At 41.1% G+C, this 27,749-nt stretch overlaps 1 protein-coding gene across 1 annotated transcript in view; it reads right to left on the bottom strand.

The window, feature by feature from the left end:
* Positions 1-27,749, bottom strand: part of LOC308286475 (receptor-type tyrosine-protein phosphatase gamma-like) — a 187,532-nt gene that overhangs the window by 90,967 nt on the left and 68,816 nt on the right. Inside the window, exons 3-4 of the mRNA XM_080727510.1 lie at positions 15,598-15,777; positions 914-1,062 (exon numbers count right to left, since the gene is read on the bottom strand). Of these exons, the coding sequence (XP_080583636.1) occupies positions 914-1,062; positions 15,598-15,777 (329 nt within the window). The remainder of the gene's footprint in view (positions 1-913; positions 1,063-15,597; positions 15,778-27,749) is intronic.

Consider the following 27,749-nt stretch of genomic DNA (forward strand, 5'->3'; position numbering starts at 1 on the left):
TTACTAGCTTGAACTTTTTAAGAAAATATGTTTTTCGTTTAACCAAAACATTGTAACATCCGACTCAACGTCAGTTTCAGTGTACATATCTCTTTTAGGTATCTATACCTCAAGACATCATCCTTTTCCATGACCACTGAAAGGTTATCCAGACGTCAGTCTATGAATCATCATCGGTCTGAATTGGATTGCAAACATTAACTCTTATCTAGCTGTTGTTGCTGTTCACTCCAGAGCTTCCTTCGTGCACACTTGTCATCATGCAGGGTGTTTTAGCTCTACAGGGAGCAAAATAAATAGAATCTGCTCAAAAAAAAAAAAGATTTTGTTTGCAGAAAATTATATTACAGTGACCTCACACTTACTGTTAAGTCTGAGGAAGAGCCTGGTGGCTTGAAACTTTACACTCTAATAAATATCTGCAAACAGGACTCGCACAACAAAACGTATTTGGTGCGAATTTCATTTAACCCTCCATTTCGATATATTATAATTAATAGGTTAATTGCCGAGACCTATTTAGGGATGGGACGATATGAAAATGTCATATCACGATTATTGTGACAAAAGAAATCGCGATTTACGATATTATCACGATAATCAAAACTATTATCCTGGGGCGGAACACGCGTTGTGAGCTTGTAGATCTGCTATTTTTTGGCAAAGACATTTGATGTATCAAGTACGTATATTATAGTACCTTTTACCAATTATTGAGGGTTTAAGTGGTAATGGATATGCAGCTCGGCAAATAAAAGGTGAATTGATCCCAGTGCATGACGGAGGACGATATCACAATAAATTAAATCTCCACGATACGATTATCGTGAGGGTTTTTTATCACGATAAACGATAATGTCGCATATCGTCCCATCCCTAGACCTATTATAATGTTGTCTGTACTTTGTCGTACCTCTACAGGAAACCTCCTGCCGCTGACACTGTGCTCTGAGCCTGCTGAGCCGTTGCTCTGGCCCCAGTGGAACTCCACCTTCTCCGCCTTGAAACGGCCAGGCAGGCCTGCACCTCTCACAAAGTAGTCATCCTTCAGAAGGACGGCAACTGGTGGGGAAAAAACAACACAAAACAAGAAAGAATGAGTAATCACACCACAAGAAGGCATGGCTCATGTTGCTGACAGAATACAGCATCTTGCAATGGGCCCGGTGTATAAGATACACACATTTATATAGCACCAATATCCAAGGTATTTTACAACGATTTTGCATTATATTCAACCATACACACTTTCATATACCGACGGCGGAAGAAACCATGCAAGGCACCAAGCTGCAATCGGGAGCAACTAGGGGTTCAGTGTCTTGCTAAAGGACATCAGGGATCTCCATATATGGGCATAAAAGGGACAACGACGGAATTCATTTTCAAGTGTGACTCGCGTTGCGGTTGGTTGTTTAAGTTGGCCGAAATGTGGACATATTTTCCCAAATATGGAGATGACTGACATCATAGATGTCTGACGTCATGGACCATGAGACTGACACAATTATGTCCATATATGGGCAGAGGCGTGATGGACGCACACATATGATCTGTAGGTTTTCATAAGGCCGCAACTAATACACAAATATTGGGGACTCATTAGACTATCCACCTTCTCTCCAGAGCAAATACAATTAATTTCAACAAGTACTGAGTTTACAAGGCAGGCTCAAGAATGTATCGGAACATACCTCTATGTATTTAGTAAAACCACTGCCTCAAATACACAGCTGTACCTCTTTGCTATAGATTATGCATCTGAATCTGATGGCTTGAGAAGTTGAATTAGATGCAATCTGACTGCTGCAATTCCTAAAGCTTGGCTCACAGAGAGTCGTTCAAGTTGAAACAAACATTGCGGTCTTCTGTGCTTCATTTGAATGCACGGTTAAAATATTAAATACTTTATGACAAACTTCTTTTAATCATTGAAGTGCTTTTGCCTTGAACAGTTTCTAAATGTGATTTTTAAACCGCCTTTAGAAATATAATCAGCATTTCCTCTGAATACTTTAATTTCACTTGGCTTATGAACCGCCATCATGCCAAAGAATTATCCTCCCGCTAGCTGCACAGAAAGATCCACACAGTATATCTATAAAAACAAATGAAATATGGCTCAATTTGCACAGTTTAAGAGTGAAAAATAACACTCTTTGGATTTGATTTGACCGTGTGGTGTGGCTGACTGTTACAGTGATGGACCTATAAAGCTTTAGCACCTCTTCAGCTCACATCATTAGCCAGATTACATCCAGCACTCTGTTGGCTCATCCTCCAATGTTAGAGGAGGATTAAAGCTACAATCCGGGACTCACTGTATTTCACTGTGTATTTCATTGAATAACATGTCATTTTAACCAATCTGTATGCGTATGTAGTAGGGCATTAACGAAAAAGTCGACTTCATTACACAAGTTGACTCCCACCAGAGAAAGTCGAAAGTTGAAGTTGAAAAAAAAAATCCTTTGTATTTTTTCTATCATTATTTTTGCTCCATGCATGCTTCTGTACAGCATTCAAACAGTAGGATTGCTTATTGTCAAGGACGGAATGATCCAATATTACAGTGCTACATTACATTTGGTATAACATGGTTCTATTGTGAAAATAGCAGATCTACATGCTCACAACGCCTCACGATGCGAGGCATTGTGAGCATGTAGATTGGCTATTTTCACAATTTCTGCCTCTATATATTTGACAATTTGGACAATGTTTAATTTGTTATTTTAGAGGTATTAAAAAGTCCTTAAATTGGCACTTTAGAAATGTGAAGATACCCTCTATATACTTACACTTTATGTTGGTTTGTTTACAGTTGAGTGAGAAAACAATGTTGCACATTAAGTTAATCATCTGGGGACCGCCCAAAATAATTGGGGGGTCGTGTGTGATGTGATGACGTCATCAACCGATAAAGTCGACTTCAACTCAACTATTTACGGAGTCGAGTCGACTTGCAAAAATCGTCAATCAAGTCGTTAATGCCCTAGTATGTAGATGCCCCACCCTGGAGAAACTGACTTCAGGGAGCAATGAGCATCCATCACCCCCGTCACAGAGTCCTCCTAACACAATGTTGACTATGGTCTACATACAGTCAGTTTACATCAATTTTCATATCATGTTTGACTGATTTACTAAATACTTTATTTAACAGTTTGCAGGAACAGGTACAGGGAAGTACAGTCTGCAATACCAGGTCTGCTAAAAAAATGATTTTCCCATTGGGGTCCTCCTGTGTACTCAATTCACTGACTTTACATCCAGCACCCTTTCTCACCCCAGCTTTGATGTTGGAAGAAGTCATACTTGTAGCAAAGGTTGCTAAGCACGGATTGACGGATGACATTGTCAATTATTTATTTTGTAATGGCGGATTGGTCCAAATCAAAAGTCAATCAGAAAGGATGTATTTTGTCTGTAAATTGATATTTTTGATTGATTTTTGATAGAGACTCCTGGAACTTCTGGGAGAGGTGGGACGTCTGTGTGTGTCTGCTAAAAAGTCTTACATACAATAAAATATAACCAGCAGGTCTTCTGCGTACTCTTTCACTGAGAAATGTCTACCCTGATGTCGGGTACATCACTTAGAACATCTACTTGTTGACAGTGAATTATTTGAAGCAGTATCTGCAGTGGACAAGACACTAGACGCGTTGCCATATTTAGTCCAGACATCATTGCAGTTACCTCCATAGGGAGAGGGAGACAACAGACATAGAATGTATTGAGTGTAGCTTTAACTAACCCACTACAGATGACGAGGGCCAGGTTTTAATCACAACACAAAGCAGACCAGGAGGACGAGCGGCGACTACAAGTAAACACAGACTGTCAGTAAACAAAAATTACAGTAAACACAGATGACACATGGCGAGCAGCCCGCACCAAGAGAACTGGTAGAATCTAGAGACAATGGACAACATGCCACGGACCGCAAGAAAGAACAAATACAGAGAAAAAAAATATTGGACTAATCCAGGGAAAGATAAGTGGGGACCTGGTAGCGGGATGAATGTGAGACATGCAATTTTATGTGGAATTTGTGAGCCGCTGCCACGAGACGAGAAAGAATCCAATATTTAAACGTTGTATTTCAGCACACAGGAAAAGGCCTTGCGATGATAGGAGATTTTCCGAGCACACAGCAGGCTCTATCCCCACTGCGAGAAATCACTACACTCAAGGCAAGAATTCACCATCACCTGCACACAATAGTGTAACTAATTTGCAGCCATACAGTAACAGAGGTTGTTAATAAAGGATTGCCGCTGGTATCGTTGATGAGCTACTGTAAATCCTACGCGGAAGGCGGGGAGGGCCGGCAGTGCCGGCTGGCCCTGGAACTTTGATTAGCCCATTTAGGCCTGAACACATTATGACGCAATATTTTATGCTTTAAATATAAAAAAAATAGCAGATATACAAGCTCACAGCGCGGCACCGAGTGCCGCGCTGCGAGCTTGTAGATCTGCTATTTTTTGAAAAATCTTGAAAATTCGAATTTTGACCTGATTCTATAAGTGTCTTTTGAATCCTTCTAAGGTTTTTGGAAACACTATATGTCAGCAATCTGGCCAACCATCGTCAAAGAAAAGATCCTTTTCACTTCAACTGGAGCTCAGTTAGTCTGTTCTTGAGAGACTACTATGTCAGAGGTTCTCAAACCTTTTCATGTGAAGGACCCCCAAAATGATATGTATTTGGCCACGGACCCCCATTTCAAAATATCTAGTTCCAGGGACCACCCAGAAGCAAAATTTGAGTTACAACCGTTCGCTTTGAAAATACATATATTCAAAGATTTGCACACATTTTCATGACTTTTTCAAAAATAGCAGATCTACAAGCTCACAGCGCGGCACTCGGTGCCGCGCTGTGAGCTTGTATATCTGCTATTTTTCACTGGTTAAAGCATTCAATAATTCTAGGTCTAAATGGGTTAGAAATGCTGTGCTGGAGAGCAGGAATTAGAAACTAAGCCAAAAAGACCTTGAATCACAGCCTGTGGAAGAAAGGGAGTCTGGTGCAAGAGTAAACCCTTGATCAATGCCAGTTCTCTAGGGGTACCAACTTCCAATTCCTCATGAATTTGCTTGAGGGTTGTTTGAAATTTGCCTGGGAAACGTTTTGGTTGGGGCGTATACTGGCTGGGATGGCGGCCAACAAGCTCGATCTCAAAGCGGGTCAGGGCGCGAGGGAAAGCGGTGGAATCAATTGCGAGTAACTTTTAAGATCTATGGTCTACGGTGCTCAATTAAAACATCAGGTTTAACATGGGTTTGACCAATACACTTTGGATTACTAAAGCACTATTTTCAGTTGAGTAATTATATAGTTGAGTCAGCATTAATCAAATAGTTAAAGAACCAAATCAACCAAGGACATGGGATAAAAGTAGAATATTCTTTTAAACCAACGTCTCTTCTGTCAGGCATAAGGCGGCTAAATGCCATTTAGCGCAGTGCACAAAGGCGTATGATATCGCTGTCCCACCGACACAGTTGTTAAAAGCAAATTTGCTCCTGCATTGTCTAGATACTAAATGACCGTGGTCAGGCGTGATCGTGCCGCAATGCTATTTTCCCCACATACTTTGCGCTACCAAGTTAAGGTCGCTTGCTGTCGTCTATGTCACATCTATGACGTATTACTCCATAATTTTGGGCAAGGTTTCAGCCCGATTTGCCCGCATTACAGTTCCTTATATATGATTAGGATGTAATCCGTCCACAAATTTAGACAATCCCAGACCCAATGACTTCAATGATAAAAAGTTATTTTAAAAATTAAAAGTTAAACATTCTAATTAACACAATGTGTAGAGTTATTAGCCTAATGGCAGTGTGTGTGCAGTAGAGGTCTTCGGGTGGATCCGAGATCCACCCCAGAACCGGGTCCATGCACAAGCAGTGACCTCGGTGCCGGGTCGGTGCCACTACCGTATGATCCGGGTCCCCGGTTCTCTGGCTGTTAGAACGTCAGTTCCATGATACCCGAATGGACCCGGCGATTGGCTGTTACATCTGTCACCCCTGTACCCCCCTTTTCTCTCCTCCGGTCAGTGCTATTGGCTGCCTTGCTGCGTCACGTCACGTGACTTGCAGGAAATATGTTGGCACTGCTTTTAATGATGAACAAAACCACATGCTCTGCTGCGACATAAATTAACAGTGGATTATCATTAGCAATGGCTAAGAAGAAAGCTTACACATCTAAAGAAAACATGGATTTATTGTTCCTGTCCGAATTATTGACTGGGAAATACGTTAGTGTCCAGGGGCAAGCAGCAACATGCAATGGTAAGAAAGAAATAATATTTACACCTCTTCATAATAACGTTGACATTCGGTCATTTCGGATCTCGGCTCCGGTTCAGACTTCTCTTCCCGGGTATCGGATCAAACTTTTCTAATAACAGGCGGGGCCGTACGGATCGGCTCCAAAATGTCTCGGTGCCGCTCGGGTAACGGTTCTCAAATTTCTAATAATACTGTAGACGGGCCATTTGGGTCCGGCTCCATTTTCCCCGGGTCCATTTGGGTTCGGGTAGTTAAAATTGGACCCGTGAAGACCTCTAGTGTGCAGTATGTGCACAAGAAACTTGGTGCCAATACCTCTTATGGGATGGCTAGACCTTTCAGAGCCACACCATAACAATTATGATTCAACGTATGTTAAGGTTAAGGTGATCTACAGTAATTGGCTAAATATCAATTTCACACTTCATAGAGCAAAGTGATTGATTTCTCCTTTAAAATGTGGTCCTTTGTGGCTGTATGAATGCACTATAAATTACAATCTACCTCATTATGGTGAAGTATGGCGGAAAGGATCAAAAGACTGAAATAGGTCAAGTATTAGTCTGGACATTTAAGGCCCCCGGTAAAAGGGTATAGAGCTGAATCAGTCAGGCTTGGACCATACAGTATGCTGTTGTGAAAGGATGATTAGGGCTCAAATATGGACAAAATTAACTCAACTGATAGTTGACCACATGGAGACCTAGATATTTTAATATTTCAAAAGGATAATTATGAACCCATATAACTTTAGGTACTTCTTTGGGCTTTCTGCCTCCCGTAGCATGGATAGAGCGCAGCAAAAGGTCCAGCCTGCCCGTGAATCAGACCGGGGTCTCAGGCATTCAGAGTGTGTGTGGTGCGCGCCCAAACCACCCGGCTACAGGGACCTCCACAGAAGAGTTGAGGTATACAGTAGGTAAAATAGTAGAAGCACTTCAATGCTGTCTTTTATTCAACACAGATATAAGTTCTACGTACTGTAAATCCTGCTGCTAGGATTAATAAGTGCTCGATCAATATTTCATCAAGTTTTTTGGGCCAAGCACCTCTTGGCCGAGAATCAGAGACATGAAACAGTACACAGTACCCAATAAAGTACATATTGAAGATGGACCTTTCTCATAGATTCTCATAGATAGCTTCATAGACTTGTTTGACAGCACTATAATTTGTTTGTTTCTTTGCTGTGTATTTTCAGACATTAACTTAAAACTCTCAATACTTTGTAAACTTGACTTCAGGCTCTGTTCTTTATTCCACTCTACACCAACATTTCCACAGATAGAAAGCAGATCTACAAGCTACAAAAGCTCGGTTTAATAATAACCTAATTTATATGTATACCTGGTTTCAAGAGATTGTGAGGGCAACAGGAGTCAAAAACAAAACTACACCCTCACAATAACAGGTCAGGTCTTTCTCTATGGGAAAAATAAGCCGCCCGAAGCCAAAACGTGGAGCAGGTGTGCCTCATCTGATTGCCTCCTCTCCTAGCTGTGGGTGTTCAACTACAGTCAATAAATTGCAATGAAAAGGAGGAAATAGTGACAGTCCAGAACTAATATGCGCTGATGAAGGCTTTGTCCAAAATGAGTCAGCCTGATAGCAGTTGCAGAATAAATAAACACAAGCGGGGTCAAATCTAACAAAATCTAAATTTGCTGTCAAAATCAACACTGGTGCCTCATAGAAGCTATGCAGTAAAAATTTGCATCTGCTATTTCAATCTTTTGAGTGGTTTTCTATAAGCAGCCCGAAGCAATGCTGTGCCGCCTGAGTTGCCCTGGTCGTCATGGTAACTAACAAGGCTCATTAAGATCAAAGACAAAGGATGACACTCTTCACACGCGGAGAGAACTTGGAGTGATCAGTTAAGGTCAAGACCTCAACACTAAAAGGTCCAGGGATTTTATATTCAGCTGAACTTCAGCTGAAGAATTCACTTAAAAGAAAGACTCAAAGCCATTGCATGAAGTAGCAGCGCTGCAACTTAACCAAGCAAGTTGAAGAATCGCTATGTGCATAGGGAGCCGAGTAACCAGCTAAGTAACAATGACCGAGGGGCTGCAAGAAAAGTCTGCCCTTAATGAAAAAATGCCTTCAATAAAGAAAATAAAAATATCCAGTGTGATACTTAATCTTGGCTGGCCAGGGGGAGGCAGTATAGAGACCAGGATTACTGCATGTTTTTTCTGAGGGTACCTACCTACCCTAGGGGACACGGGGAGAACATGCAAACCCTACACAGAAAGGCCCCTTCGCCAACCCCACCTAGGGTATGGCACTGATGACGCGGAGGAGAGAACACGCAGTGCCCACAGCGTTCCCGGCGGGAATCGAACCCGGGACTTTCTAGCTGTGAGGCGACATGGCTACCGACTGTGCCACCGTGCTCCCGTCATTGTAGCCCGGCCTCTACTGAGATAATTGTTCACTTTGTGATACAAGCACCAAATTTTGCACAAAGTTTCCTCTGGACCTACTTTTTCCAAAAAGCAAGATAGCCACTCAATTAAAAACAAATAGGGTTGGGGTCCCATTGACTTTCTATACAGTAAAATAATACAACAAAATAAATCTGCTATAAGTAGCAAGTGAGGGGTCAAACTAGGGGTTGTTCATGAGCCTGAATCCAATGCAAGCATTTGTTTTGCACGAAAAACATTCCTTGGGCTAGAAAGGCCCCCACAAAAGCGTGAAAACCACAGTGAAAAGTGATGACTCATCACTAAACCATAGTTTTGTGGTGGCCTTTCTAGCCCAAGGAATGTTTTTTGTGCAAAACAGTTGCTTACAATGGATTCAGCACCATGAAAAACCCCTCGTTTGACCCCTCACATGCTATTTGAAGCAGATTTATTTTTTTGTATTATTTTACTGTATAGAAAGTCAATGGGACCCCAACCCCAAACCTTTTAACTCACTTACTGCCAATTAAAAATGCCCTCAAGTGGCATTAGTGCCAGCCCTCTCCATAGACTTCCATGTAATTTGTAGTGCACAGATCATGCACACCCATGCACAGATCATGCACCATGTTTGTGCAGGCTGTTCACAGCTTTCAAACAAAAAAAAAAGATTGGAAATCCGTTCAGGCATTCTTGAGATAATAGCCATTATGTTTTACATGTTATGTAAACAAAGATGGCTGCCCTGTATAAAGATGGGGTTGTATGGGGGTGGAACATGCATGTCCAAAAAGATTTAAATTTTTTTTTTTTTTTTTTTTTTCTAAGTAAAAGTCGCCCAAAGTCGCTTGGCAGGGAAGCCCATAGTGAGAAAGTTGCTCTAAAAGTCGCCTGGCACTGTATGAGTTAATTGAGTGGCTAACTTGCTTTTTGGAAAAAGTAGGTCCAGAGGAAACTTTGTGTAAAATTTGGTGCTTGTATCACAAAGTGAACAATTCTTCTAAAAGAACTGACCGTAGCTGCCGGGCTATTGTGACAGAGTAACCTTAATTAACCTTAATTTTATGGACTCAATTTACCCTGCCCACAGTGCCCAGTCCCTGGCGTCAGGTTTGAGGGTGGTAACATGAATGTTTATCAGTAGTGCTATTGATGGGTTCCTTAGTTTGACACAGCTGGCGTCAACAGCAGGCACATCTGTGTGCAGAGCGTGGAGGTCGGTGCCCTGCCTTGAACTCTTGTGTGCAGCCCACTATAGCGAAATCCCTGCCGGCCCAAAAGAAGCAAGAAGTCAAGTAGTGGAAAAATATGGAAATGTGAGGGTAAAAATGCATGATAAACTCATTTTGCAGGCACTGATTTCCCTGAGCTATATAGTAGGTCTACTGCATGTCTTTGTGGTGTAGTGCTCTCCCGGAAAACAGGCTTTCAACAAAGTTGATACAAACTTAGTTTAAAATGCAGTGGATATTACTGAAGTGACCAAAATGCCAATTGCATTTACATAATGAATACTTTTAATGGAGGAAATGTATATGGAGGAAATGTAGCCCAAATCTCCACAACCTTCCAGTGAAATTGAATGGCTACAAAATTCCTTCCATACTGAAGCCAATCCAGTCTATCCAGTCTTTGTTAACTATTGACCTGTGTTTGCCTGAATAATGTGCACTGTATAATTGTTATACGTAAGTGGTGGTATTCTGTATGTCTTGAATGGTTGGACAGAGGAATTAGAAGACAGAAGACATGTGAGGCTGCTGATCAATGACGCACCTACAGTATACTTGTATGTGCCGATAGCTCCTGACCTGGCAGAACCTATACGCCATCAGCCTGTGCCCGATATTGGCAGAACGAAATCTGACATCTGCTACGGACTCGAAGAAGACTATGTCTGTCTGATGAAGGTCCCACTGAGACAGATGTATCCCTGTTTATTATAGTTACCTAAGAACATCCCCCGAAGCATGGCCCAGATGGCTGGTGTAGCCATCTGGGCACCTAGGCTGTTAATAATCCTGCCAGTGTGTCGCGGGTTCGAGTCTCAATCCCGACGACCTCTCTCCCCAATTCAGTCTAATGTACGTTTATCAATAAAGGCATAAAAAGAAAAAATATATATATCCGATGCGGCTTTATTTGATCATGTTTGAATCGGCAAGTACGCCAGTCTATCCACCAATCCAATACAGGGGTAAGGGGTTGACACTGTGGCAGGTAAATAAAACGTTTCTACATGTGGAGTTTGCATTATAGTGACCCAAACATACAGTACAAGTGGACGTTTGTGTGAGGAGTCTGAGGACGCAACAGTCTTTAATTATAATACAGTATCTGGCTTAAAGTCCTGTTCGCAATTTGGTGTTAGGGGAGTTTCTCACCTGAACTGAGTCAGTGGGTCCCTAGACATGAAAAATCACTGAGGTGCTCGTCCGCCATAGTGCCACGAATGGCGCAATGGCCAAATCAAATATGGCTGCCATCGGCTATGATGAAAATCCAACCTTTCTGTTTCTGGGTGTATATGCACATGTAATACCTCTATTTGGACTACTTGTGGTGTGGGGAATTCATTTCTGATATTGTTTTGACCATTTTGGGTGATTTGGACCTCAAAAGGTCATGGTCAAGGTCATTTTGCTATTCCGAAGACCGTGGGCCATAACTTGGCCATTGTTAGGAGTATAAACAGGTGCAGTAGGTCTAAATCAACTAATGCTGACATCTATAATTCATTTCTGACATTGTTTTGACCATTAAGGATCATCTTGTCTTTGAAATATGAATGTCAATGCCATTTTTCAAAAACGATTTTGTTCATTACTTGCACTTTTATAGTATTTTTTGTAAGTTTGTTACTATTTTATAGTAAGTTTGTTTCGTTTATAACAAAAACATACTAGTGAGAAATACAACAAGTAAACATCCACATTTAACTTTAAAGGGGGGTTTTAAATGGTTGTTTAAATGAGCAAATAAGACTATTTACGAATAAAAGTGACAAATAAAATTACACAACAAAATTAAATAACAATTTCCCTCAAAGTGCACCATATTGTGATTATGTGCATGCAAGTTAGTATGAGGTGTTTTTACAGGATGGATTTGTCATTGTTCCATGGCAAAATATGATGCACGGAACTGCAGTGTCGAGTGTCTTGCTTCAGACATGGCAGGAGTGTACTAAAGTCAAAGTGCTCCTTCCATCCATCAGAGCTTGACATTGACTTTTTGAGGCAGTTGTCCTTTGGACAAGTATATTTCCCATTCACTTGTCCGGGGACAAAAGTCACTTGTCCGGATAAAAATGTCATACATTGAAATAATAACAAAAGGACAGCTAATGACCCCCCTTGCTCCCTCCACTCCATAGTATGGGCACTTGTCCCGGACAACAGGACAAGCCTTTATGTCATGCCCTGTTCCATGTTCCATTGGTTCTAGTCTTTCCTCAGGTTCCTTGGCTGTTGCAAGCAGGTGGCAAGAAATGCGCTAGAAAGGTGCCTTGTTGGTCTCAGCAGTTGTACTTCTCTGCTACCAATACTGTGTCTACAAGGTCTTTGCCTCTCCAAAGTTTGTTAGATATTGTACTCGGTCAGAAGCCATAACTACATGTTTAATCCTCACCTGGCCCATGCAGTCATCTCCTGTCTCCAAGGCATATGTGCCTTGATCACTGTCTTGGCTAGTGGTGCTCCAAGATGAGACTGCTTGATGCAGTGGAAGTGAGTCTCACCAGTGCCATACTGCTGCCAGATCTCCTTCATCCCCAGTGCTTGGAAATATGGGGTGTACTGTAGTATAGCAGTAATGTGATGGAGACAACAACTCTCTGGGGTCCGCTCATATTTCCGACATCCCATTATTCTGACCATTAGGTTAGTGAAGGTTAGGGATAGGCTTAGTTATAATGGAGGCTGTACATGCACCAGGTGTCAGCCTCCTCAATCCTATTCAAGATGTCTGGGATCTCTTCTCCACTAGCGACATCATCAACAGAGACAACAGAGCTGATAATGGTAAATGGACTGCATTTACAGCATATAGTGCTCTTCTCCAAAGCGCTGTACAATGTATTTCACATTCGCCCATTAACACACACATTCACACATACATTCACACCATGAAACCATGCAAGGTGCTCATCGGGAGCAGTTAGGGGTTCAGTGTCTTGCTTAAGGACACTTCGACAAATAAGCAGGAGGAGCCAGAAATCGACCCTGGAACCTTCAGATTCCAAGGCAGCCGTTCTACCTACATCGCCACAAGCTTGAATGGACACCATATTCCGAACACACAGCACACACAGCTGGAGAGCTGTTTGTTCTCCTCAGACACCCAGAATTTGTAAAGTTGATGAGGGATGGGTGCGTCTGTCTACTCTGTTATCTCTGATGATGATGAGTGGCTCCCTGCAAAAGGGGCTGGAGGTGAAGAGATCCCAACGATTGAACTAGATTGAGGAGGATGTCACCAAGCTGCTGGTACATGTGGAGTCAACTGGCCCTATTATAACTAAACCTACCCATAACCCTAACCTAATGGAGGGAATAATGAAGGATTATGAGTGGACCCCAGAGAGTTGTCGTAGTGATACTTCCAAGCACTGGGGATTAAGTAGATCTGGTAGCAGTATGGCACTAGGTGTGCAGTGGCACATGCTTCTACAGCATCAAGCAGTCTCTCATCTTGGAGCACCACTAGCCAAGAGAGTGATCAGGGGACATATGCCTTGGAAACTGGAGATGACTGCATGGGCCAGCATGCAGCTATGGCTTCTGCCCGAATACAATATCTAACAAACTTTGGAGAGGCAAAGACCTTGACAGAACAAGACACAGCATTGGTAGCAGAGAAGTACAACTGCTGAGACAAACAAGGCACCTTTCTAGTGCATGTCTTGTCCCTGCTTGCAACAGCCAAGGAACCTGAGGAAAGACTAGAACCAATGGAACATGGATGGATGCAAGGAACACACTCTCGAGTATATGCTGCCTTGCTGATGGATATCGGTGCATCATATTTTGCCATGGAACAATGGCAAATACATCCTGTAAAAACACATCAAACTAACTTGGATGCACACAATCACAATATGGTGCACTTTGAGGGAAATTGTTATTGAATTTTGTGTGTGCTTTTGTTGTGTGATTTTATTTGTCACTTTTATTCGTAAATAGTCTTATTTGCTCATTTAAACACCCATTTAAAACCCCCCTTTAAAGTTAAATGTGGATGTTTACTTGTTGTATTTCTCACTAGTATGTCTTTTGTTAAAAACAAAACAAACTTACTATAAAATAGTAACAAACTTACAAAAAAATACTATAAAAGTGCAAGTAATGAACAAAACCGTTTTTGAAAAATGGCAATGACATTGATATTTCAAAGACAAGATGATCCATAATGGTCAAAACGATGTCAGAAATGAATTATACATGTCAGCATTAGTTGATTTAGACCTACTGCACCTGTTTTTACTCCTAACAATGGCCAAGTTATGGCCCACAGTCTTCGGAATAGCAAAATGACCTTGACCATGACCTTTTGAGGTCCAAATCACCCAAAATGGTCAAAACAATGTCGGAAATGAATACCCCACACCACAATTAGTCCAAATAGAGGTATTACATGTGCATATACACCTAGTAACAGAAAAGTTGGATTTTCATCTTAGCCGATGGCAGCCATATTTGATTTGGCCATTGCGCCATTCGTGGCACTATGGCGGACGAGCACCTCAGTGATTTTTCATGTCTAGGGACCCACTGACTCAGTTCAGGTGAGAAACTCCCCTAACACCAAATTGCGAACAGGACTTTAAGCCAGATACTGTATTATTAGCTATAAACAACACAAGATATCTGTCTAATAAACACCGTCGCTCCGCTTCACTCTCCTCATCTCTCACTCTCTCTCTCTCTCTCTCTCTCTCTCTCTCTCCCGCACGCGCGCACACACACAACACACGCACGCAGCTAGCTCGCTAAACGTTCTTTCCCAGCAGAGAAAAAAACGTTGCGACTATTTAACTCTCTCTCTAAAAAATGTGCCGCCGTTCCATGCCACAGCCCCCGTTTGGGACTGACCGATGCGAAGAAGCAGCAGCTACTAGCTAGCAGCTGTCTGAACAGTCAGAGCATAGGATGTGTCAAGTTGACGAACGTCAATCCTTGACTTCCAATCGGTGGTTTAAAAAAAGAAAAAAGAAAAAAAAAGTTTTTGGTATTGGATCGGTATCGTTATCGTTTGATAAGCAGATTTTGGTCTCGGATATCGTATCGGCAAGGAAAAAATGGTATTGTAACAACACTACATAAAACAAACAAACAAACAAACAAAAAAATCCCCAAAGCATGATTAGGTCAACTGCTTGACTTCCCTGATTGAGGTGAGCTCTGCACTCACTGCATGCTGGCTGTAGCAGTGTTGATGGGTCGTAATGCCTGATTTTACACTTGGTTGCATGCTGAAAATAGCCGAGCTTGTAGATCTGCTATTTTTCAAACACAACACCTGAGCGCAACACGTTGTGAGCTTGTAGATCTGCTATTTTCAGTGTGCAACACTTAATAATTTCTCAATAATTTCTTTGTATATTTAGGTAATTTGTCATGTCATGTCAAATTTTATTCATATATTGCAGTGTTAATCATCATGTCAAAATAGTGACGGCCCTAGCTAGACACTGCCCTTGGTATTTAATTGATGCCAGAAATGAACAGTGCTGAATGCTGATCCTCTGTGCACAAATGGACTCAAGAGTTAAATTAATTAACATGTGCATGTGCATGTGCATGTGCATGTGCATGTGCATGGGGTCAGGGGAAATCAGCGGTTTGATTTAACATGCAGTACGTAACACACACCTGTCTTCCCAGTGTTTTTCATGGTGGTCGCGTTGGACGACTTGGCGTTGAAGTTGTCAAGCGTTAGCTCCTGGCACTCTTGGGAAACCTGAGAATCCTCGTCCACAATGTCCACAGGTGATTGGTTCTTCTCCCCACATTCCAGGTAGGAGGCCGCCCAGCCTCGAGGCCCGTGGTTCCCTGCACAAAGAGGAGAGGCGAGGTTACACACAGTGGCTCACACAGGACCAGCAGGCTGGTGCCTTGCATGTGGCTGCCTCCACCAGCACTGTGTGAATGAGTGAATGAATTAGTGAATGAATGAATGAATGAATGAATGAATGAATGAATGAACAGGGTTCCCACACATCTTTACCAATTAATTTTCAAAACTTTTCCAAAACCTTTCCAGAATATTTAACCAGATTTCCAGGACTATATAACAATAATTCAGCTCAATAACGAGTCACTTACTCTTATGCGCAATGCCCAAAGACAGGTAGTGTATGCCAGTGGTTCTCAACCTTTTCAGGCCGTGACCCCCAAAATAATCATATTTGAAGAGAGTTGAGGAATTTTGTATAACACGGTTTTATTGTGAAAATAGCCGATCTACATGCTCACAGCATGTAGATCTGCTATTTTCACAATTTCCGCAACTAATATTTGACAATTTGGCAAATGTTTAATTTGTCATTTCAGAGGTATTAACAAAATCAATAACCAAGGACCTTTTCCAGGACCTTCCAGGACCCTTGATCAATTCCAAAACTTTTCCAGTACTGGAAAAATATTTTCCTAATTTCAAAATATTTCCAGGAATTTCATGACCGTGGGAACCCTGAATGAATGAATGAATGAATGAATGAATGAATACAATGCGGTTGGAAAAAGGCACAATATTGATGGCAGACCATTAGATTTGTTGTTGCCTTGTCCACAGAAGTTACGTCTGATTTATACTTAGTTGTAAACAGCTTGGATCTTTTCTTCTTTTTTTTATCCAATGTTTTTGATTGATTGAATATTTTATTAGACAAAAATATAGAGCAGCACAAGTACAGTCAAAACACCCTGTCAATTGAATTGAATTAAGTCCCTCAAATCTGTATGGAAATTAATTCTACATTCATTCTCTGAACTCTGAATGGGGGATGGAGTCTGGGACTGGGAGATAGGTGGGGTATTGCTATGAGTCTAATGGTCATTACAATGTCCTGATGTGACAGCCGATATTTTAATTTTTTTAATTTATCAAGAAAATAAAAACTGGTCAAAAAGAGTGCCTACCCCTGCTCTATGCCCTACTATAGCATAACTTTAACAAAACAATCTGTGACCGAGGGTCTCTCCTCAATCTCTTCTGGGACACAATGGTCCAACGGAGACACAAAACGAGGAACAAAGATGCATGCACAGATTCAAACCTTTCTGGGTTAACCCAATATTCATGATCTCTCATTCCCTATAAATATAGGTCGAATTTTCTAAGCGTTCCTGGAAAAGACGAGAGCTTTTCTTCTTTGCCCAAAGACTGGATCATGGATGGCTTTATACATTACAATACTGTATGTGTTGTGTTGGAGTGAGTTCTCCAAAAGGTTTACATTTCTATATCAAAATACAATTTATCTATAAAAACACACAACTTCCATTCTTGCATTCATCTTTCCACCAGCCTCACCATCACTAGTTTCAGCTGGTGCAACGCTGAGGCTGTACAATTCCACAACATGTCTGATTTGTTCATTGACTAAAACTGGGATGAATGGTGTTCCCTGAACACTGCTGCAAAGCGTACTCTCGTACTGACTAGCGGTGAGGTCTGTATCCCACATGAAAGTTGGCATGGATAGGGCAGTCACAATTATTACATAATCGTCTAATCGCGATTATTTGACATAATCGTCATAATCGTTTCCATGTTGAAAAATGTTCATATATATTTTTTTAATGTAAAAAATAGTGGAAATAGCAGATCTACAAGCTCACAACGCGTCGCGATACGACGCGTTGTGAGCTTGTAGATCGGCTATTTCCACTATCAATGTTCTTTTTTAAGTATAAAGTTGGTGTCATATCTACCATGTGCAACTTCAAAGCCTAAAAGCCAAACATAAATGTCATTGTCAATGACAAAGACACAATTAAATCGTTAATCGCAATTATTTGAGTGACAAATAATCGTCATGTAAAATGTCATAATCGTGACAGCCCTAGGCATGGATTTTGTTTTACTAAATGTCTGCATCAGCAACCAACAGTAAAGTCATCAGTCACTGCTTATTTAGACCAGGGTTTCTCAAAGTGGGTGCAGTGACGCTAGTCCAAGGGTGCCTCAGAATACTTTGCTAATATTTGGAATGTATCAATATCACTTCGGTTTAACCACTTAGAACCTCGATGCTTTAGTAAAACAGACCTGCTGAGTTGCACTGTACTTGATGAGTTATTTTTACATCTACCCCAACTCTCCTCACCCAAAAATAGCAGATCTACAAGCTCGTTGTGACACGTTGGGAGCTTGTGGATGGGCTATTCTTGGTGATCGTTCCCCCAAGTGGTTAAACATCAATTATAAAGTTGTTTTCAGTGTGTTCTAATAGAAACTGACATTCCTCCTGACATGCTGTATCTTAGGGGGAAAGATTTGCATACTTTACTTAACATGATATGACATGATTCAAAACGGTGTGATTCAGGGGTGCAGATGGAGAATGAAAAAATTATTTACAAAAGTTTGAGAACCACTTGTTTAGCCTAACCAAAATGTCTGCATCGGTAGTTTGGTACATACTATATGTCACAAACTGGAGGAAGAAAGGAAGCCAGGCATACAGGCAGCATTAACACTTATTTCAAGGAACAGCTGCTTGCCACTAAAATGTACACACACGGTAAATGTATATATTTCAGATGAATGGGATGGGAGTTCATGAGGAAAACAGGCCCCGCCAGTGGCAATTTCACTCTGTAGCCTCCCGTGTAGAAGAATGACCTTATTCGTTTAATTTAAAACTAATCATCTCCCATTCCACCTGTTTTTTTGCTAACATAGCATAGCATTGAAAAATAGTGGGACCACCATGACAGTTTTCCCCCTTTCACAAAATAAAAAAAAGGCTCAAAGCTTTGGTAACCACAGTCAGACACAGCCTCTGCTAATACAATGAAACTCCCAAATGAAATAGTACTCCTATAACTGAAATTAGCATGCAACAAACTATAATTACTAGGAGTAAAATGGTTTGGAGAACCTAGTTTGGCATGTACCCTGGAACTGTGTGTTCTATTTGAGTTGTTTAATTGAAGTATTACACATAAAATCAATGGTGAATTATGGTGTTGAAATAATTTGATGAGATATGGCTAAGATAATGTCTCGTTATACTAAGGTGGTTCATAGTGCATATTGGGAACTATGTAAACGTTACCAGTGTTGGGTATCGTTACATTTTGAAGTAACTCGTTATGTTACTTTAGTTACTGACTTGAAAAACTAATCTGTTAAGTTACTCCGCTACCCAATGACAATTGTAACTTAACAAGTTACCGTTACCGTTACCGACCATTAAAACCCACCAGCGTGGACGTTTGGTAAACATAAAAACACAAGAATGCAGCCTCCTTTTAGCTCATGCGTCCTCTTCAATCGACCAACGCTCCCCAGCATTAAACTGTACAGTACCTCGGTGCCATGGCATTGATATGGAGGCTCTATCCGGAGTTAAATGGCCGGTCCGGGTCGAATCCACCGTTGTCCGCCGTTCACTCCAGATACGATCCAATGATGTACAGTAAATCCATTTGAATACCCTACCGTCGCGGACTTTTACACACAGTCAACTAAAGGCACGGACGCTACTATATCTCCCCGTTATGAGGAACGATCAACACGTAGGCAATAGTAGCCATAAATTATAACTTCCAGTTGTTTTGTGGGACATGGACTAGCACCGTAGAAGTCAACAACAGAGTGAATTGATTTCCTGGTTGAGCTGCAGAGGAAGGAACGTGATTGGCTGACATACAAGGGAGGCAGACAGGCAGGCAGAGCCGCAGACAGGCAGACAGACAGCTACACACACGTGTATTTGTTGACAGAATAAGACAGGAGGAGGAAATGTGACTCGGGGCTTCTTTTTTAATCGGTGGCAACAAAATGAACAGTGAAAATGGGACACTTTTTAAAAAAAATAACGAGATTACTTTTTCGAAAATATAACTAAGTAACTAACCGTTATATTGTAAAATGTAACTCGTTAAGTTCCTCCGCTACCGCCAAACTAACGTCGTTACGTAACGTCGTTAGTTATAACGACGTTACACCCAACACTGAACGTTACGCTATGCATATACTATAAAATCACAGAGATAGTTAGGGTTGCATTTCTGACGCCTTCCCAAACATGCAATGTTATTTATTTACAGTTATCAGTGCAGTCTGTCATTACAGAAATAGCTTTGGCACTGAGAATGTGATAGTTACCCACATCTACACAGGCAGTGTTAAAGTGTTTCCCCTATTTCCCAGAATATATTGCTATATAATGTACTGTACTCACTCTCAGCCACCAACTGGTGACTGGAGCTGATTTTTATAGACTCCAGTACTTTTAGAAACACATTTTAATTAAGTTCGACTAACACTGAAGCCATGTTCAGACATTTAGAGGAAAAAAATAACTGTTCAACTCCGACTAAACTGTAATCCGCAACTACGTTTTGTTTTGCATTGACGACTGCAAGTGGATTGATTTTGATCTATATGATAAAACTAAGCGCTGTTCTTATTGACCCCTGACCAGGTGTCATTACCATGCTGGCTTGCGGTGGACATTATCAATTTTATTTATTTATTTATTTCACGGACAAAGCCTAGTCTTGCCACAGACACGTGTGTCCGTGCACAGACATGTTGATGACCCCTGCCCCTGACATAGGCTAATCAATAATTCCATCTCCTATTCTTTATTCCCACACAGGTACTGAATCATGAATGCTCCGTTTAACACATCCAAACTGTATACCAAAAAGCAACCGCTCTGTTGGTGTCTGACTCACTGAGGTAAAAGTCCTCGATTGAGCCCTTTACTTTAAGGGATGCTACAGCCATGGATAAATTGCACCTCTTAATACTTGTCTCTCAGAGGCTTATGTATGATGTGTGACAACACTGCGCTGGAAGGTCTAATATGCTTATGTCACCGGTGTGATTGGAGCACTTTAAACAAAACATAAATTGCCACTCCCACACAACTTTGAGTATTTAACGAATGTTTTCTCATTTTGCATCAGAGACATTTCAGCTTGGCAGCTCTTCAGAGCAGTGAGCAGTGCATCCTAGCAACACAGGTAACACTCGCTAACAACCACTAACAAGTCAAAATGACTTGTAATGCTTGAGGTGATGTTATTCCTTCCATTAACCAGGCGTAGAGTTTCAAAAAATGTGTAAAAAAGCACACGTTGGCTCTGAACGGAGGGGGTGAGATCTAAATGTCCGTTCACCTTTTTACAGCAGCTCTCTCGAGCACTCAATATAATAAAAAAAGAAAACTGATGGTTCGTTCTGGGATATCATAACATCAGATTAACGTAATAAAACGGCTAGTCAGAAAGTTCTCCTTTAAGCAGGTAATGTTAACATAAATAACATTAGTGTGCTCGAGTGGCGCAGTGGTAAAGTCCCTGCCCAGCACCACGGAGGTTGAGGGTTTGCATATAATCCTACGGGGCTGGGGACGGCAACCTGTCAGCAGGGAGTGTTGGGCGGGAGGAGTAGGGCGAAGACCCTACTACATCCTCCCGCTGGGGGCTTCTCACTGGCAGGTGAGTCAGAAGGATAGAACAGCGGTGACGACACAGAAATGTGTGTGGGGACGAATCGATTGACACAATGACTAAATTGGGGGGGAAAAGGGGGGAAAAAATAAATGGCTACTCTTTGATCTCTTTTACACGGGACAAAAAATATATAACTTTCAAGAGTCAGAAGAATGATGCGGACCTTTAGTTATCTAGTTAGCATATCATCTTTGGGATGACAGTAACAAGATTGTGAATAACTGAATACAACATTACTCTCAATCTGTCTGAACAGATTGCACATTTCAATTCACCCTTTGTCAAGTCCCGCCCATTGTCCTGCCCCTCTCCACACCCATTGGTTGCTTTGACTTGGAGGGACATTCAGTGGGACATTCCATCCACTGCCATGTTAATTCAGTTGCTTCATATTGTTATTCTGTGTGCTCAATTCTAATTTCAAACTTTGTTTCAGTCAATTGGAGCTGCTCAGTGGCAGTATAGTGACTCAGCATGTTTTTAAATGTTTTTATTTCTCCAAAAATTATGTTTTAGCTAATTCACCATAAAAAAGGCGGAACCAGGGCGGGACAAGGCAGATAGAGCCTGCTGGTTGGTCAGTCAGGGACCAACCAGGAGGCTAACAAAGGGTGAATTATGTGGCAAGAAATGGATCATTTTCTCAGAGAAGATTTTGACTTTTTTCCAGCAAAACTGATGATTCAATTTTTAATTACACCAATTGGAAAAACTTCTACTAAATTAGGGGTATGGAATATGTCACAGGTTGACCTACATGTTTGAATGTTTTCTTTTGTAAAGCGCTTTGACTACTCATCCAAAGAGTGCCTTGGTTTCTTTGTTTCTTTTGTACTTTCAGTTCCCTACCAAAGTGCACCTTCATCACACTTAAGTTTTTTGAATCTTCTGAGTACCCAGTCTTTTTTCTTTCAGCAGATTTCTATGCTTTGGTGTTCATTCTGGGCATAACAGACATTTTTCAAAAGTCGTTGAGGTGTGCACACTCATCCAGAATACAGCAGCACACCAGCAGCAAAAGCTATCAAGGACATGGCAGCCCTTAGCTTCAGGACATGAGTAAATAGAGTAGTCTACTCTATTTACTTGAACATTTCCGCTTTGTAAAGAATTATCATTTGTTGACTAGGGAGGCAGTTTTAGCCCCCAGGTTTCATTTACTGTAGATGTCAGCAGACATTGGTAGAGATCTCATCATGTGTCTTGACTACTCTGGACAAGACAAGACTGTCTGCTAAATGCTTAAATGTCAAGACTGAGTTGCATTAAATGACAAGACTGAATTGCATTAAGACAGTATATTCTGGCTATGCAGCGACACAGATACTTGCCCACATGAATGAAAATATCCACACGTACACACATGCAGATACTACTACTCTACAAACACAGCACAAAGGCAGGTGATACAATAATGATGGTACAACATATGAGCACATAAACTAGTATGGCCTAGAATAATGATGCAACAGGATTCGCCATACCAGCATTTCAATGATCTAAGGGCACCTATCCACCCACAAGTAATGAGCCGTGCTGCGATGTTTCTATTAGAGACTGAGAATGAGTGAAGAGTCGGGAAGTGAAAAAAAAAAAGAACTTGCAAAGTACACCGTTGTGATAAGCCAAACCCCAAATTCAATCCTCCAGTTCTAGGCAACACAGAAGGGGGGCTTTTTTCTTATTTCAACATAACAACTCAAAGGTATATTAATGACATAGTTCAATATTGAAAATGGGTGGTTCTCCCCTTTAATGCACTTGAGTAAAACTTTTAGGCATTTACACTTTACTTGAGTATTTCCAATTTCCAATACTTTTACTTCTACTCATTGTGCACACATTTGAAAACTTGAAATTACAATTTAAGTACAATTTGAATTCCGGACTTTTACAGTACTAGAACGGAGTATATCTACATTGCCTTTAGTATAAAATGTGAGTACCTTTACGCACCCTATTCAAAGCCGTAGCTATGTTACAACAGGGATATTATAGTTGTCAACTTGCTAAACTTAATTGCCTGCCTTAGAAGACAATCTCAGCTTTTCAAACAGGTTAATGTTCGGTCTCCTGTTAAAATGTGAGGTGAAAGGACCAATTGTTGTATTTATGTAATCTGCAATGTAGTATGAAGCTTGGTTGTTTTAGATGCTTATTCGTTTCATAATTGTTTTTTTAATTGTCAAGTTGGGTCATTGTCTAATATCAAATGAAATGTAAAAGTATCCTTGTAAGACTGCGCTGGGCTTCCTTAATTGGAAGCATGACACTTTAATAAAGAAAGGAAGGGTTTAATGCATCATTTTAGGGTGGCAACAAAGAGCATTAGGCATTGTCAACACAATGATCAATCCTGATGGGCCTTGCTTTACTTACTTTCAGATGTAAAACTAGATTCAAAGCTGTGTCAAGTAGGGCATTCACAAATAGTGATTTTCAGTATTCAAATTATTCAACCTCAAAGTATTCGAATAGTCGAATATTCGACAGGACTGGCCAAACTGTCAAATATTAATAAGTACAAGAGGCAACCATTGTGAAAATAGCCGATCTACATGCTCACAACGCGCGTTGTGAGCATGTAGATCAGCTATTTTCACAATATTTCTCTGTGGAACCGAGTCACATTAAATGTAATACCTACAATTCCAAGTTCTTGTCAAGGTGGGGGTCCCCAGTTCAAATATGTTTATTTTGGGGGTCACGGCCTAAAAAGGTTTGAGAACCCCTGGTATAGAACATTAACAAATTCATCCACCAGGGCCATTGACAACTCATTCTTATGACTTCCTATCTAGCCAAGCTTTAAAAACTATATATTTTTTAGAGAGATTTTTTTTTAATAAGCAAATATTCGACTTCGGTGAACAAGGTCGAATAGTGACTTTGATATTCTGATATTCGAATATTTGGTGAATGCCCTAGTGTCAAGTACAGTAACTAAAGTGAACTTTCATGCTCAACGCTTAGGAATCTATCAATTCACCCCCGTTCTGCTCAAGAGTTCAAAAGTGTACTATGTGACACGACCACGCCGCCACACTGTGTCCCTAGCTCGCTTAAGTAAAACAGGCACATGTTTCTCCCAATCTGGCCACCTCGGCTCCTAGGCGTCATCCCATTAACCTTGAGGATAAATAACCTCGCTGGGTGCTACCATGGTGATGCTGACAGAATGGTGATTGCCTTGTCATTTCCGTTTTGTCCCTGTGGGGAGAAAACAGACACGTCGCACGCTGCCTGGCAGCCTTCCCAGATCTGGTCACACTGGTCCCTCCAACGCACACGCACACACACACACACACACACACACACACACACACACACACACACACACACACACACACACACACACACTAAAGGAATCTACCGTCCTACCCTGATTTGTCCGTATGTACGAGCAGCCCCCCGACAAACAAACAAGGCCGGATGATTTGAGTCACAGTGACAGCTGGTTTGTTTAAAACCCATTTAGGCCTAGAATTATTGAATGCTTTAACCAGTGAAAAATAGCAGATCTACAAGCTTGTAGATCTGCTATTTTTGAAAAAGTCGGGAAAATGTGTGCAAATCTTTGAATATATGTATTTTTTAAAGCGAACGTTTGTAACTCTGGGTGGTCCCTGGAACTAGATATTAGATAGAGATGCGGGTTCGTGGCCAAATATATCATTTTGGGGGTCCTTCACGTGAAAAGGTTTGAGAACCACTGACATAGTAGTCTCTCAAGAACAGACTAACTGAGCTCCATTTAAGTGAAAAGGACCTTTTCTTTGACGATGGCAAGATTGCTGACATATAGAAACATCGGTTTTTCAAAGAATCTTAGAAGGATTCAAAAGACACTTATAGAATCGGGTCAAAATTCAAATTTTCACGATTTTTCAAAAATAGCAGATCTACAAGCTCGCAGCGCGGCACTCGGTGCCGCGCTGTGAGCTTGTATATCTGCTGTTTTTCAATAGTTAAAGCATAAAATAATGATACACAATAATGTGTACCCGTTCTAAATGGGTTAAGGGTCAAACCTGCGTTCTGGATAAAGTGACAGGGAAAAGTGACATGAATTTTCAAGCGCTCCGTTTTTTTTTTTTTGTTGTTTTTTTTTGCCACGACTGCATTTGGGTTGTGCAAATAGTTATTTACTAATAACCGGACATACCTTTCCTTTCCTCTCCGGAATAGTTTAGACATCGGTTATGAGCGCACAGAATAGATGTGCAGATTGCGTACACATTGTGCATAGTCGATCAAGCATTGTTTTGTATGTGTGTTTTGTAAGTGTTGATTTTGACAGCACATTTTGAAGTAGTTTTAGTCACAGTCTTTTGAGAAAAAATCCATTTAGTTTCTCATATAATAGTTACATGCTGAAAATAGCCGATCTAAAAGCGAACTTGTCGATCGGCCATAGTTTTAGTCATTTTAGCTTATCTTTTATTTAGTTCTTATACTGTATATTCTTTCGTCAGTGAAAAGGGGTAGTCGACGTCATTTATACAGTAGATAGTAGATAGTTTTAGCCAATGAAATCAACACTGCAGTAGATTGCGTACACATATCCACGGTGGATCAAGCATTGTTTGGTATCAAGTGTATCCTGGATAGAGAGACGGTTCATGAACTTGACTTTGGGAGACCCACACAGGGAGCGTCTCCAGGACTGTGTGATGTCTTACAGTATGTCAACAGTGAACTCATCGCAGCTGGAGCAGACGGTTTCCATGGTGTCAGAGTCTATCACAACAAAGGTGTTTTTATTTTTTTATTTTGGTATACCTGCTTGAACTGCGGTGACAGACCTGCCTCTTTACAAGCCCAATAGCCCCACACTTTGTTCCGTTCTCCATTATCCTGCCTCCCCGTCTCAGAGAATCTGTGCGGATCTTTCGACACGCTACCCTGACAGCTCTGTGACCTGATGGCATGCAACGTGATGCAGACTAAAAAGGGGAAAAAAAGGGTCTCAATAACACCTTTGAGTCATCTGAGGGTATAAAAGCTCACATCAGCTTCACTAACGTACACTATGCTGCCTACTGGGACCAGAGGCTGTCTGCTCTCCTGTCTACCAGTCTGATCACAAGCCAATAGTTTCACAACTAACTTCGCTGACAACTAGGCAGACATCTAAACCTTTGTTGTTTGTCTTTGTAATGAGGGATTTGAGGAGTCATAAGTTGCTCAGCTTGCAAAAAAAAAAGAACGAAGAAAAAGTCCAAAATGAGTTATTTGAAATAAAGAAAAAAATATTTTTCAGTTGTCTATCTTTACTGTTTGTCAGTCAGTCACTCACTCATGACTTTCTCTTACAGGTAAAATGAAAATGGACAACGGATGTCTGTTGCCAAACCCACAGCTTTAAACTAAATATTAAAAGTGACGTTTTGTGACATTAAAAACCCATCACCAAAAAGGAAAAGGTCAACTGAGGGTCAAGTTATTTGTTACCAGTGAATACAAACAAGACAGAGGCCTGCCTGTCCATTGTGTCCAATCGTTAGCCATCGATAGTTACTACTAGTTACTACTGCATGTGTGCAGTTTGCAAAATCGACCGATACCAAAATGATAGCTTACCTGTTATAATACAGTAACTGTGGTTCTGCGTGAAGGTGCAGGATCCTAATAAACTATTCATTCTTATCACCCAATTCATTAGGCCTACTGATGCACATTATAGTTCAAACAATGTAAACATTTCACATTTCACATGTATCCCGAAAGGCCTACATTAGAGTTAAGTTATCGTCCTCAATCTAACCATGGTGACAACTCTGTCTGGAACGCAACACATCACAGATCAAACTTCAAAGCATATCTCATATCTTTCCCTATGCATGCCACCTCACACCTAATGACATTCCATCATTCTATTCCCATTGAGAACTCAGTTTCCTTTGAGCTCTTGCAAAGACACCGACTGTGGCAGGTGCTTAAAGGCCTGGCTGTGCGAGCGCAATAGCAGCCAGAAAGGGCTTTGATAAGATAACTACTTTCATCCCAAAGCATTACCCACCACAAATCGAAGATCTAGCTCTAGCGACATAAAAAGCAGTCGGGGCTCCAATCAACAAGATAATGCTCCCGCTATCTGTGCATACAGAATCTTCCTTCCCAGGGGTAAGTTTCAGTTTCACCGCTTTTCCCGTGATCCCGCCAGTCACCTTATTGACCCGCGTTACGCAAGCTCAATTTAGAGATTATCCCATTTAGGTCTGAACACATTATGACGCAATATTTTATGCTTTAAATATAAAAAAATAGCAGATATACAAGCTCACAGCGCGGCACCGAGTGCCGCGCTGCGAGCTTGTAGATCT

This window comes from Nannobrachium achirus (genome assembly GCF_963921795.1).
Source record: "Nannobrachium achirus genome assembly, chromosome: 6".
Taxonomy (NCBI): Eukaryota; Metazoa; Chordata; class Actinopteri; order Myctophiformes; family Myctophidae; genus Nannobrachium; species Nannobrachium achirus.